Here is a 14,124-nt window from a genome sequence, read left to right on the forward strand (position 1 = left end):
AAAATGAACGAAAGGGAAAGGAAAAGGCAATGGCTATGCAAAACGAAAGTAAAACTGAACTGGCTACAAAGTAAACAAAAACAGAATGCTGGACGACAGCAAAAACTTACGGCGTCCACAAAGTACATCCATACATGAAATGACAATCAACAAAGTCCACACAACGAAGGATAGCAACAACATAAATAGCCTTGCTTGCTAACACAAAGCAGGTGCGCGGAATAGCGTTCAAAGAAAGACATGAAACTGCTACAGAAAAACATCAACAAAACAGGAAGGGCCACCAAAATAACAGCCAAGACAAGAACTAAAGCACTACACACAGGAAAACACCAACAAACTCCAAATAAGGCACGACGACCTGGTGGAGTTTCATTTTTTAACGTTTTCTGCTGGTGGTGTGCCTCAGGATTTTTTAATGAAAAAAATGTGCCTTGCCTCAAAAGAGGTTGAAAAACACTGCCCTAGGGGGTAAACTGTCAAACACGTTTCTGCTGGTTTCTGTCAACTGGGGCTGCAAATGTAGCTTACCACCCTGAATTTGTGAATGTGGCGTGAATGAAAGATGCATTCTCATTGTAAAGCACTTTTAGTGCCTAGGAACACACTTTAAAAGTCCAATCCGTGAATATTAGTAAACCCCTAAACCAAACCACTCTTTTTAGTTTGTTCATTGAGATTGCTGCTTGTGACTTGCGAAAAGCCAAACAAACTATAAGAGGTTTTCCCAGCACACTAAATAGGTAGGTAAGATAATTACATTTTTATAGAACATGTGTCATTTTAAAATGAAAAGTACAGTAAGGTATGTCAGGCATTGTCAAATAAATAAAAAGTTAAAGCTTTCCCAAGAAGCTGTAATAGTTGTATTTTTTGTGATTACTGTAATGATTAAAGAACATACCGTTAGTTTGGGAAATAACAAACACCTGCCTATTATTTTTTATTAAATAGTCCACAATGTGCTGAGTATAAGCACATTGTCCCTCCAAGATTTTGCTTTTATTGGGGCAAGGGGGTGTAGTCTCAAATGTGTGGCAGCTTCCACAGTTTGAGGCTTTAAAAGAGTATCAGTTTGTCAAGATCAAGATCACGATGCTTTATTATTGTCCATTCTTTAACATGTACAAGACACATAAGAACTGACATTTCATTTTCGGCACAGTCCCACTAAGAGCAGACATACGTTACAGGGGGACAAGACGGGACCGCCAACAGATCAGCCACTTACGACGCTCCTTAAAAAAGGTGGGAAAAAGGTGATATTGGGAAAGGGGGGAAGAGTAAAAAATATCAGTCTAAGGCTGGACCCTCGGGAGGGGGTCCAGACTGAGTCCAAGGGAAAAAACCTCACATAGCATAGCACACATAAACATGTTCCATATAATCACAACAACTCACAACAGAGGGGGGGGGGGAGGATTTGGGGCCCTGGAGGCCGGCCTGCTGCTATAAAGCACTACTAGACATCCATAACCCCGGAATTAAGCAGTGGTGAAGGCGTTGGTTGAGGAAGGGGCGGGTGCGTGTATGTATGCCCAATTAACTTGGGTGTGATGTTGAAATGTTTTTGTGGACTGGGGCCGATCTCAAAGTTCGACACCAGGTGTTGTTGAGAAAAAGGGAGGTCAAAAGCGTCCATCGTTGAGGTGTCCTCGGGGGTGCTTTTCAGAACAGCCTGTTCCTGATAGCGTCAAGGCCATTCGAGGGAGTCAAATCGTAGATTAGGACGTTGTTTTCATCGAGCAGTGAAAAACAATGACTTGCCTGCTCTATTTGTCCATGCTGGTTTCTCTCAAATTCAATTAAATTCTCCTTCTCAGCAAACTTCTCCATGATGTGATCCATCTTGCGATTCAGTTCAGAAATGGCCACAGTCTGTGTTCCCACAGCCCGGCCCAATCCTTCCATTGCGACGAACAGCCGTTGGGCTCCTTGAGTGGCTGCCATCGTCTTCCGAATTTGACGATACACCAGAGCAACGCCCAGCCCAATCAGCAGGTGCCCCGCAATCACGGTTCCAAATAGGTAGATGTCTTCCACGTCCTCGATGGAAAGGACTGAGAGGCACATGATTCTCCATTTATCCCAGGAGTCTCACACGTACCCCGCAGCAATGGTTCCATCAGGGCAGCCAGGCTCCCCCGAACCTCTTTTCCTTGTCGAAAAAGACTTTGTCAATTGCGTCGAGAGTCCAGTTGATCATATCCATGTTTGATGTTTAGATTTGAGGACAGCGCAAAGAAAGAGGCTTCAAAAGTTCAGACAAGACAAAAACAAAGAGAGCAAGCAGGGAAGGAGGGAGCGGAGAAATATGTGACCGCCCTCACCAGAGGCAAGACAGAAAAAGGATTGATGATTGTATAACTTAACGTATAAGGTGACACAAGATGGCAGTTAAAGCACATTCACTAAACTCAAACTACAGTGCACTTTTGGCATAATTTACTACAGGTTTGCGTGTACTAAAACACGTGCAAACTGGATACCACATGCAAAGCTGATCTACTAAACACGCGCAAAGTGGATTCCGTCTGTTAACGGTGCAGATTAAGGTGTGCAATCCATTTTGCGTTTCTGTCTCCATTAATATGCAAAATATAGGCTGTTAATCAAAACGCCCACAATTTGGGGATGAGAAGATGTAAATGTGAATATTTAGCACGCGCAATGAGATTTATCAACACTCATCACCGTTTTATTCAGCAAGTGTCAGTTGCACGCATGGCTGCAGGATCAGTGTTCCTGATGGACAGACGAAAATCCTTTGTCCGACACGTGTGTCAACATTTCGGACAATCAGACATTAAAAATATTGTATAACTTTTTAGCTGCTAAAAGACTTAAAGGGCTGATTAAAACAAATTCAATTGATCCATTTTGGTCAAAGTCAAAGTCAAAGTTTATTTATATAGCCCTGAATCAAAAGTGTCTCAAAGGGCTGCACAAGCCACAACGACATCCTCGGCTCAGATCCCACATCGGTGCAAGAAAAAACTCAACCCAATGGGATACAGTGAGAAACCTTGGAGGGGACCGCAGATGTGGGGACCCCACCCACGGGCGACCGGTGCAATGGATCTAGTTAAGAGTGTGAGAGTCCAGTCCATAGTGGGGCCAGCAGGGGATCATCTTGAGTGGAGACAAGTCAGCAGTGCAGAGACGTCCCCAACTGATGCTCAGATGAGTGGTCCACCCCGAGTCCCGACTTTGAACAGCTAGCGCATCATCTACGGTCACCTAATAACCTCTCCACGCAGGAGAGGAGGGCAGAGCAGAAATGAGACGACAGATCAACTGGTCTAAAAGGGGGGTCTATTTAAAGGCTAGCGTATATAAATGAGTTTTCTTTAAGTATGCATTTTTTTTGAGTCTTAAGTGCAGCCTCTCACGAATTAGCGCACCTTCGGCCATGAAAAATAACAATAAAAAAGGGGTTTCAATGTAGATGCACTGCACGACTGCTTCTAAAATGCCCATAAAAAGTGGTAGATGTCTCCTGCATGTTTGAAAACAGAGCAAAACGCCACAGGTTTCAATAAGGCGGTCTGCACCATTTTTTCAATTACACACGCTGTGTTAGTAAATTGCACTCGACACGGCCACACTATTTTATAGTTTGCACACGCTGTTTACCGCATGGTGTTTGGATCTTAGTAAATCCGGCCCTCAATGTAGTAAAAGAAACACCACAAAAGGCCATACTTGTCAACCTTGAGACCTCCAAATTTGGGAGATGGTTTTCTTCTTTCTTCTTCTTCTTCTTCTTCTTCTTCTTCTTCTTCTTCTCCAGATTTTGGCACGTTCTACCTTCCACATTTTTCATCCGATTTAAACCGTTCCAACTTCAAACTGTTCAGCCTATTTGAGAATCCCAGGCTTTCCCTTGACAAATTCCAAAAATTTCCGGATTTCCCAGAATTCCAGGTTTTCCGGGACATTTTTCCCATTCAAAATGAATTGGCCATTTTTTCAAACTTCCACCATTTCCACAATTTTCAACTGATTCAAACCATTCTACATTCAACATATTCCTGGGAATTCAAACTGTAATTGTTGTAAGTTAATTTCAGGAATTTCATTTTTTTAAAGCCCTTTATTCTGGCAACTACTCCGTCCACATTTTTCAACCCACTTTAACCGTTTCACCGTCAAATAATTTCTCTTTACCAGGACAAAAAAATGAAGTTGTTTTTTTAACTGGAAAAATTCCCGGTTTTCCCGAAATTCCTGGAATTCCTTAATACCATTTCTCAATTAAAAATACTTCAACATTTCTCGATCGATTTCAACTCATTCAGAACATTCAAGTCTTTTAACATTTTTCAAAAAATTCCTGCTTTTCCCGAAATTCTCAAATTTCCATGAAATTCCCATTAAAATGAATGGGACATTTGTCAAAATTCCACAATTCCCACATTTTTTATCCGATTCAAATCATGCAGCTCCAAAATATTCAGCCTGTTCAAAATTGTGTACTCTCCTTCAACAACTTAGAAAAAATCCCGGATTTCTAAGAATTCCCAGTTTTCAGGGACATTTTCCCCCTTCAAAATGAATTGTCAATTCACACATTTTTCAACCAATCCCAACCATTTCAACATCAACACATTCCACTCATCCAACGAACACTTTCCCAAGTTCCAAACCAAATTCCGTTTTTTCCTGCAAATTCAAACTCTTCAAGATTCAAACCATTCCAACATTGAAACTATTCTTACATTCATACTACATTCTGTCAGCATTTCAGTTCAACTTCAGCATTGGAGCATTCACACGCAATTCCACCGGAATTGCCTCATCACTTTTATGTATGAAATGGGCTTTATAAATAAAGTTTGATTGATTGATTGATATCAAAAGCTCTCTTCTCTGCCAAGTTTAGATACTTTTTATTGTATTTATATCGCCTATTGTGTGTGTGTATGTGTGTGTGTGTGAGTGTGTGCAGGGCATAATCATTTTTACCAGCCCTAGGGGCAGCGGAAAAAAAGTTGCGAACCACTGATTTAAGGTATTCCAGAGTTGAAATTTCATTTTATCCTACAAAGGGAACATGAGGAGTTTGTGAATCCCCCACTTCAAACTGCAAGATTCCCGTGTAGCACTCCAGGTGCTAAACACACTGACAAATACCCCCTGCTGGTGGTTAGAGAATTGCCAGTACTTGTATAGCTGATGCCTGTCATCATGTGCGACTGCTTTGCTCTTACAAATTGCTCTGGCACATGAAAATGTTTTGGGTTTTTTTTAGGTAAAAAAAAAGAGAAACTATCAGTATGAATGTCTTTGCTTTTAAAATCCTATCTACAGTGAATGTCAGCATCAACCTTCTGTCTATGTCGGGGGTCAGCAACCCGTGGCTTTCCACCCTTTTTAAAAAAGGATTGAAAAAAGATGGCAGAAAAATATTTGTTTTATTTTAGTATGGTTTTTGTTTGCGAACAAACATGACACAAACCTTCCCCGATTGTTAGAAAGCCTGCTGTTTAATATGTTTAATGAGATTATTTGGTGAACATAGTTTTGTCCTACTAATTTTGGCGGTTCTTGAACTCACCATAATGTGGACTGTGACACGACAGTTTGTTTACATGTAAAATCTTCCACTCCTTCTTTGTCTCATTTTGTCCACCAAAAGTTTTATGCTGTGTGCTATTGACTTGTTGGAGGGATAATCAGGCATATTTAGGCTAGCTGTATGTACATATTGCATCATTATGTCTAATTTGTAGGGATATTTGAGGTCATTTAATGTCCTTTACTCATGTTCTCTGTGTATTTAATTGATATTTGCATGTCTCATGACACAATATCTGTATGTAATATTGACTGCATTTATGATAGTGGTTTGTGTGCCATGTTGTTCCAGACCACAGCAAACTTTACCTAGCTTGCCAAAGATTGTAATAAATCTATTAAAAGAAGACAGCCTGCCGTTTCGTTTAACTTGGACACACACATCTGTACCTCTGGACATTCTAAGACAGTCATTTCCAGGAGATAGCTCACCTTCTGAGTAGCCTCTGATTTACTAATGATTTCTAATGTAGTAAAAATGTGTAGAATAAATATTACATTTCAACATTTCTGTCAACGAAGATTTGCTTCAGCCTGCTACACATAGTCATTTTGATAGTAGTACAGTATATACAGTACGTCTTTTCATTTTTTTCGGCTCCAGACAGATTTGTTTTTTGTATTTTTGGTCCAATATGGCTCTTTCAACATTTTGGGTTGTGACCCCTGGTCTATGTATACAAAGGCATTTTTTTTTTACAAACTAACCATCTTCCCTGAACCATTTATTTTGGTCGGCCTCTTGATTCCATTGTTTTCTTTCTTTCACTTTCCAGACCATCTCCGTCTCCGTGTCGGTCCTAACGCTAAGCTGCATCGCGCAAGACCGCTGGTACGCCATCTGCCACCCGCTGATGTTCAAAAGCACCGCCAGGAGGGCTTGCAAGAGCATCGTTGTCATCTGGCTGGTGTCGTGCGTCATCATGATCCCTCAAGCCATCGTGATGGAGAGCAGCAGTCTGCTGCCGTCGCTCACCAACAAGACCAGCTTGTTCACCGTGTGCGATGAACATTGGGAAGGTGAGTGATGTTGGATCATAATAAGGGATGTCCGATAATGGCTTTTTGCCGATGTCCGATATTCCGATATTGTCCAACTCTTTAATTACCGATACCGATATCAACCGATACCGATATATACAGTCGTGGAATTAACACATTATTATGCCTAATTTGGACAACCGGGTATGGTGAAGATAAGGTCCTTTTTTAAAAAAAATAATAAAATAAAATAAGATAAATAAATTAAAAACATTTTCTTGAATAAAAAAGAAAGTAAAACAATATAAAAACAGTTACATAGAAACTAGTATCTAATGAAAATGAGTAAAATTAACTGTTAAAGGTTAGTACTATTAGTGGACCAGCAGCACGCACAATCATGTGTGCTTACGGACTGTATCCCTTGCAGACTGTCTTGATATATATTGATATATAATGTAGGAACCAGAATATTAATAACAGAAAGAAACAACCCTTTTGTGTGAATGAGTGTGAATGAGTGTAAATGGGGGAGGGAGTTTTTTTGGGTCGGTGCACTAATGGTAAGTGTATCTTGTGTTTTTTATGTTGATTTAATAAAAATAAATAAATAAATGAATACAAATGTAAAAAAACGATACCGATAATAAAAAAGCAGATACCGATAATTTCCGATTTTACATTTTAAAGCATTTATCAGCCGTTATCGGACCTCTCTAGTCACAATGTAAACAAACGCCATTGGTGGATCTACACCTAACATCCACTGTAATGATACCAAGTACAGGAGCGTATCTAGTAAAAAGTATTATGATTACATCCATATTTTTTAGCAACACAAAACCTATTTTCGTTTTTTTTAGAGGCAGTATCGTACCGAATATGATTCATTAGTAGTGCGGTACTATACTAATACCGGTATACCGTACAACCCAAGTAACTACAAAGGCTGCGGTTTGACTGTCCATGTGATGAGCGAGCAAGCAGAGCAGGCAAAGAGAGAGAAGTTTACACTGCGATGTTTTTTGTGTGGTTGAATACCCAAGGTTGTCTTTCACACTGTGAGAAGTCTCTGAGAAAAAAACTAGAATCTACACTTTGAACTTTGAAGAAAACTATAAAAAGATGCGGCTGAGTGTAGACATAAGTGCTGCGATTGTAGGGAGTCGGCATACAGCATTGATCGCCACCTCGCCTGGTGTGTTCATGTAAGAGAGGGACTTATACAGAAGATGGCTGACATTGTGAAAGCTTAACATGAAGGAAGGAAGAGCGATATGACTTCAAGACTCACTTTAATGCCCATCTAACGCTGACCACATTGGCATTTATGTCGTGGTTCTGACCTAAAAATGACGTCTACTCATAACATTCCCCCCAAAATAGACATAGTAGTGATTTTAGATTGTTTTCTAATGAGATTCAGCACATTTCTGAGAGCCCACTTTTACACTGCTAAAAGTCTAAAAGACTAAAAAATACAAAAATTAGGGGTATTTTATTTGAACTAAGCGAAATTATCTGCCAATAGAACAAGAAAATTTGGCTTGTCAAAACTTTCCAAAACAAGTAAAATTAGCTAACCTCAATGAACCCAAAAATACCTTAAAATGAGTATATTTTCACTAATAACAACTGTACTCCTATATGAGTATGTATTTTCTATTGTTTCATTAAAAATAAAACAGCAAAGTCCATCTGGCTGTCATCTGTTGTTTTGCATGTTTTTTTTTACATGCTTGAAATAAGAAATTATTACTTTAAAAAAGTAGTTTTAAACTTGTGAGTGTTGATGACACAGTTTTGCAACAGTTGATATTCTAGTTTCAAGCATGTTTTACAGGTCATAAAATCTCAACTACAAGCTGTAATATCTTATTGAGATCATTTAGGACCAAAACCCTTAAAACAAGTAAAACACTCTAACATAAAATCTGCTCAGTGCAGTGGTTCTTAACCTGGGTTCGATCGAACCCTAGGGGTTCGGTGAGTCGGCCTCAGGGGTTCGGCGGAGGTCAAAACACACCCGACTCATCGTGTAAATACAACCTTCTCCCTATCTGCGTATTACGGATATGGCAACAGCAGAAGTGAGACTGATTTGCAGGTGTGTAATTTGTTGTGATTTTATGCACTGTGTTGGTTTTGTTGTTTGAACAAGGTGATGTTCATGCACGGTTCATTTTGTGCACCAGTAAAAAAAACATGGCAACACTTTAGTATGGGGAACATATTCACCATTAATTAGTTGCTTATTAACATGCAAATTAGTAACATATTGGCTCTTAACTACTCATTATTAAGTACTTATTAATGGCTTATTCAGCATGACCCTATTATAACCCTAACCCTCTAACCCTGGCCCTAACCCTCTAACCCTAACCCTAACCTGAACCCTAACCCTAACAAAATAACTCTAAATTAAGTCTTTGTTACTTAGAATAGGTTCCCCTAGTGTCCAAAAAAACTCTAAATTAAGTCTTTGTTACTTAGAATAGGTTCCCCATACTAAAGTGTTACCAAAAACAAATAATAACTTTGTCTTGGATTTGAAAAAAAAGGAGGGTTCGGTGAATGCGCATATGAAACTGGTGGGGTTCTGTACCTCCAACAAGGTCAATAACCACTGGCTTAGTGAGAAGAATTATCTTATCAGACAGAAAATAAGCAAATATAACCCTTATTTGAGGTATTTAATCTTACTTAGATTTCAGTTTTTGCAGCGCAGCTCCAAAATATGGGTGGGCCTGAATCACCATGGTGACGTCACCTACAGAAGACTAAAGGCAATTTCATATAGGAAAGTATGTGTTTTGGTAGCATCTTCATCCTGAATTCTGTTATTTTCACACAGCATTTGAAGGCATTATCAAAAATGGATGCATTGTTGCAGGTTGTAGCAGTGCAACCAAATAAGAGGTCAGTCTGCACACATTTCCACACAAAAAAGGCCCAGGGCGCGATCCACAGCCAGAACCACCTGACTGGGATTCAGGCGCGCTAACCACTCAGGTGTGGCGTTGCTGCATGATCAAAAATCTCATTTAAATGCATGAAAGCATCGTCCGACGAGCTTTCGCCTCATGTCAGGTGCACAATTAAGAGGCTAAGTTGAATACCGAGTCATATTTACCATGTCAATATCAGCATACTAATCAGGTGCCATTTACTTGAAGCTGGTTTCAAATACTAATGGAAAAACAAGGTCCTGTAATTTGGTGGAGGAAAGTCATGATAAGAATTAAAGCAGCCTTTTCATCCACCTCCCTCAAGAAAGAAAGAGTGTAGATACTAATCTCCACATTAAGGTCGAGGTTGATCACAAAAACACATTTGTTCGATAACATCTAATTATTTAAAGTTCCTGGAGTATAATACTTAAATTAAAAATAAATCAATGAGGCTCAGAGGTCCCACAGTAGTGTACTCCAAGTGTGTTGGCCAAAATTTAGAAAAGTTTACTAAAATTACTTTTTATCAACCCCATTGCAAATACATTTTTGAGAGAAGCTTAAATCCTAATGAGCTGTTGAAAAAGTGCTATTGTGAACTTTGCCTATTTCCGCCAATTTTGAGCTGTGAGTACCACTAAATAGTTTACACTATTCTCTTCCACAAAGTACAATCAAATTTTCCGCAAGACTTATCTTTTGCATTTCACTGTTGAATATTTTGTTTTACAAAACCCAAAACCGGTGAAGTTGGCAGGTTGAATAAATGGTAAATAAAAACAAGATACAATGATTTGCAAATCCTTTTTAACCTAAATTCAGTTGAAGAGACTGCAAAGACAAAATATTTAACGGTCAAACTGGAACTTGTTATTGTTTGCAAATATTAGCTCATTTGGAATTTGATGCCTGCGACATGTTGCAAAAAAGCTGGCACAAGTGGCAAAAAAGACTGAGCAAGTTGAGGAATGCTCATCAAACACTTATTTGGAACATCCCACAGGTGAACAGGCTAATTGGGAACAGGTGGGTGCCATGATTGGGTATAAAAGCAGCTCCCGTGAAATGCTCAGTCATTCACAAACAAGGATGGGGCGAGGGTCACCACTTTGTGAACAAATGCGTGAGCAAATTGTCGAACAGTTTAAGAACAACATTTCTCAACGAGCTATTGCAAGGAATTTAGTGATTTCACCATCTACGGTCCGTAATATGGTAAAAATGGTAAAATGGGTTGTACTTGTATAGCGCTTTTCTACCTTTTTAAGGAACTCAAAGCGCTTTGACACTATTTCCACGTTCACCCATTCACACACACACATTCACACATTTACACACTGATGGCGTGTCAAAATATCATCAAAAGGTTCAGAGAATCTGGAGAAATCACTGCACGAAGGCAATGATATTATGGACCTTCGATCCCTCAGGCCGTACTGCATCAAAAAGCGACATCGGTGTGTAAAGGATATCACCACATGGGCTCAGGAACACTTCAGAAAACCAATGTCAGTAACTACAGTTCGTCATACATCTGTAAGTGCAAGTTACAACTCTACTATGCAAAGTGACAGCCATTTATCAACAAGAATTGTATTATTTTATGTTGAAAAACAAAAGTAGAAGTAGCACGCTGCGTGCTACTTCTACTGTTAAAATGTTGTTAAAATGTTGTCCACTGTATTTTCACTGAAAACGTCTTGAATGTTGAAAATGAGGGCAGAAAATATTTCCTCTCGTTAATTCAACGTAAAGTGTTGGTTACACTTTAATCAAATAAGTTGTGAATGCCTTGGCCATTAATTGTTGTTTTCATGTTTGTTTGTACTCAATTACTCATTTAAACCTAATTTATTTTCCAACAAATAACAAGAATATAGGAAACTCCACTTGTAGTGTCCAGTATCCAGTATTTATTTCACAGTCACACTGGTTAAATTGAATTTGCAAAAAAGTTACTGAATCAATTCCAACTCGGATCGTATCGTTGTTGTAACCTTCTGTGAGTGTGTAGATCCCAAAAGATACAGAGACGCAGGCCAACAAATAGTACCTATTTTAATAGTGAAGACCAAAAAACAGGCAACAAAAGGCAATGGTGCGGTTTGTAATATATTGTATATATTATATAAAACTATAATATAATATAATAATATAATATATCAGTATACATTATATACGGTATATGTAATATGTAAATATTACATATATATGTTATATTTTATATTGCTACTATATTAAATTTTTAGTTTACTTTATACCTTCATTATCCTTTCCATCCTTACCCTTTCCATCCTTTGTAACTGAGCTACTGTGTGGAACAGTTTCCTTTGTGGATCAATACATTTTGTCTAAGTCTAAGTCTACAACTACTCCCACCTGGAAAATACAGCTGACAACCCACAGGGTGTGCCGTGCCAGGCTGGAGACTGGTCGGACCTGAGGAAGTGTGCATTGGCTAATTCTATTTAATATGATCACAATTCGGATTAGAATGTCACTGTGTACATAGACCCTGAAAAAAAAAGGGCCAATTATGACGTGCGTTTACATGCATCATACCTTAATTCGGAATACTTTATTTTGGCATGCGCAGCACATACCGTAAACGGAAGTAGAAAAAAAAGAAGCCGTGGCTTCCGCTGTAAACAAACATGGCTCTCTGCCTTTCTGCCTCTCTACGTTATTTGACTATCAATTTTTCCTTATGTTCGCTACTTTTGTTTTACCTCTCTTTTTTTAAATGAAGCTGTTCTGTGCCCTTCATGTTGTGATATGTACAGGATGCCACGCGTCTTTAGGTTAGGACATTCTGTGTACGTTCCCGAGGCTAGCAGTTAGCACTTGGAGTAATTGTAAGGCCATTGAGCTTATTTGACGACAATTGGATCCCTTCTTTTATTGTTACATTGACACATAATTTTCAAGATCATATTTTTGTTTTTTGCACAGGATCAACCCTAACTTTCGGAGAAGTGTTTTCATGCGCTCCAATCTGACTGATAAAACCACCTGTCTCGATCGGAATGAATTTTAGATTCGATCGTGTGTGATCGAGTCAGAATAATCTGAATGGCGTGTATATATATAAGAAGCATTTTTATTCCAGTTAGGGTTTTAATCCATTTAATTGTTTCCAAGTGCACAAGGCTAATAATCGACGTCCCATTAGGGTTGTGAGTTTTTCCTTGCCCTTACGTGGGCTTTGTACCGCGGATGTCGTTGTGGCTTGTGCAGCCCTTTGAGACACTTGTGATTTAGGGCTATATAAATAAACATTGATTGATTGACATTGAATAAAGCGAAATCAAGAAGGTTGGGTAGCTCATTGGCGTCGTAAACACAATGAGAGGTAACAGTCTCTGCCAGCTGAGGCCAATCAGCCTAAATAGTATGCAACCAATTTGGAGCAGGTGCTGCCAGTCTTCTGAAGCCAGTCGCACGCCACACTGCAAGAGAAAAAGAGGAAAAGAGGCGAGGAGAGCAAAACTACAACAGCAGGGACAGAATACAATAGTTCTAAATAAACTAACATTGTACACGAATCGTATCCGCAACCTCAAATTAAATTCAAGTGACTTTATTTGTACCCGAAGGTAGAACTCTTATTTGTTTGTGATAGAGTGATTGGAGCACATACTTGTTGGTCACACAAAACATTCATGAAGTTTGGTTCTTTTATGAATTTATTATGGGTCTACTAAAAATGTGACTAAATCTGCTGGGTCAAAAGTATACATACAGCAATGTTATTATTTGGTTACATGTCCCTTGGCAAGTTTCACTGGAATAAGGCGCTTTTGGTAGCCATCCACAAGCTTTCGGCAAACTTCTGGTTGAATTTATTTTTGACCACTCCTCTTGACACAATTGGTGCAGTTCAGCTAAATTTATAGTAAAGAAAATATGGTAAAGGAATGGATAAAAGAGGATTACCTCCAAATTCTTCAGGACAACCTAAAATCATCAGCCCAGAGCACAGTTGGGTGTTCCAACAGGACAATGACCCCAAACACACGTCAAAAGTAGTAAAGGTATGGCTAAATTGGGCTAGAATTAAGGTTTTAGAATGGCCTTCCCAAAGTCCTGACTTAAATGTGTGGACAATGCTCAAGAAACAAGTCCATGTCAGTAAACCAAAAAATCTAGTTGAACTGCATCAATTTTGTCAAGAGGAGTGGTCAAAAAAACATTGTGCTACATAAAGTTGTACAATTCGGCGTATGGTTCAGACAAGGATTTGTGGAATAACCCAGACTTGGGTTGCAAATAACGACTATTTTAATAGTTGACGAGTCATCAACTACTTAACGATTAGTTGACTAATCCGATTATGAAACCAACACCTATTCAGGAATTCTAATTAATCATTGCCTTTTAAATAAAGCTTGAAATTCTATTACCGTATTTTCCGGATCATAGGGCGCACCGGATTATAAAGCGCACTGCCGATGAGCGGGTCTAGCCCAGTCTATTTTCATACAAATGGCACACCGGATTATAGGGCGTATTAAAGGAGTCTAATTATTATTATTTTTTGTAAATGTAAAACACTTCCTTGTGGTCAACATAACATGTAAGGGTGGTTCCTTGGTCAAAATGTTGCATAGAT

General features: G+C 39.0%; 1 protein-coding gene and 1 long non-coding RNA gene across 2 annotated transcripts in view; both read left to right on the forward strand.

The window, feature by feature from the left end:
• LOC133657233 (uncharacterized) overlaps positions 1 to 14,124 on the forward strand; it is a 972,718-nt gene that overhangs the window by 124,820 nt on the left and 833,774 nt on the right. The window lies entirely within an intron of this gene.
• The window catches only part of hcrtr2 (hypocretin (orexin) receptor 2), a 65,099-nt gene that overhangs the window by 38,062 nt on the left and 12,913 nt on the right, over positions 1 to 14,124 (forward strand). Inside the window, exon 3 of the mRNA XM_062057649.1 lies at positions 6,357 to 6,600. Coding sequence (XP_061913633.1) covers positions 6,357 to 6,600 — 244 coding nt within the window. The remainder of the gene's footprint in view (positions 1 to 6,356; positions 6,601 to 14,124) is intronic.

The sequence above is a fragment of the Entelurus aequoreus genome, linkage group LG09, assembly GCF_033978785.1.
Source record: "Entelurus aequoreus isolate RoL-2023_Sb linkage group LG09, RoL_Eaeq_v1.1, whole genome shotgun sequence".
NCBI classification, from domain to species: domain Eukaryota; kingdom Metazoa; phylum Chordata; class Actinopteri; order Syngnathiformes; family Syngnathidae; genus Entelurus; species Entelurus aequoreus.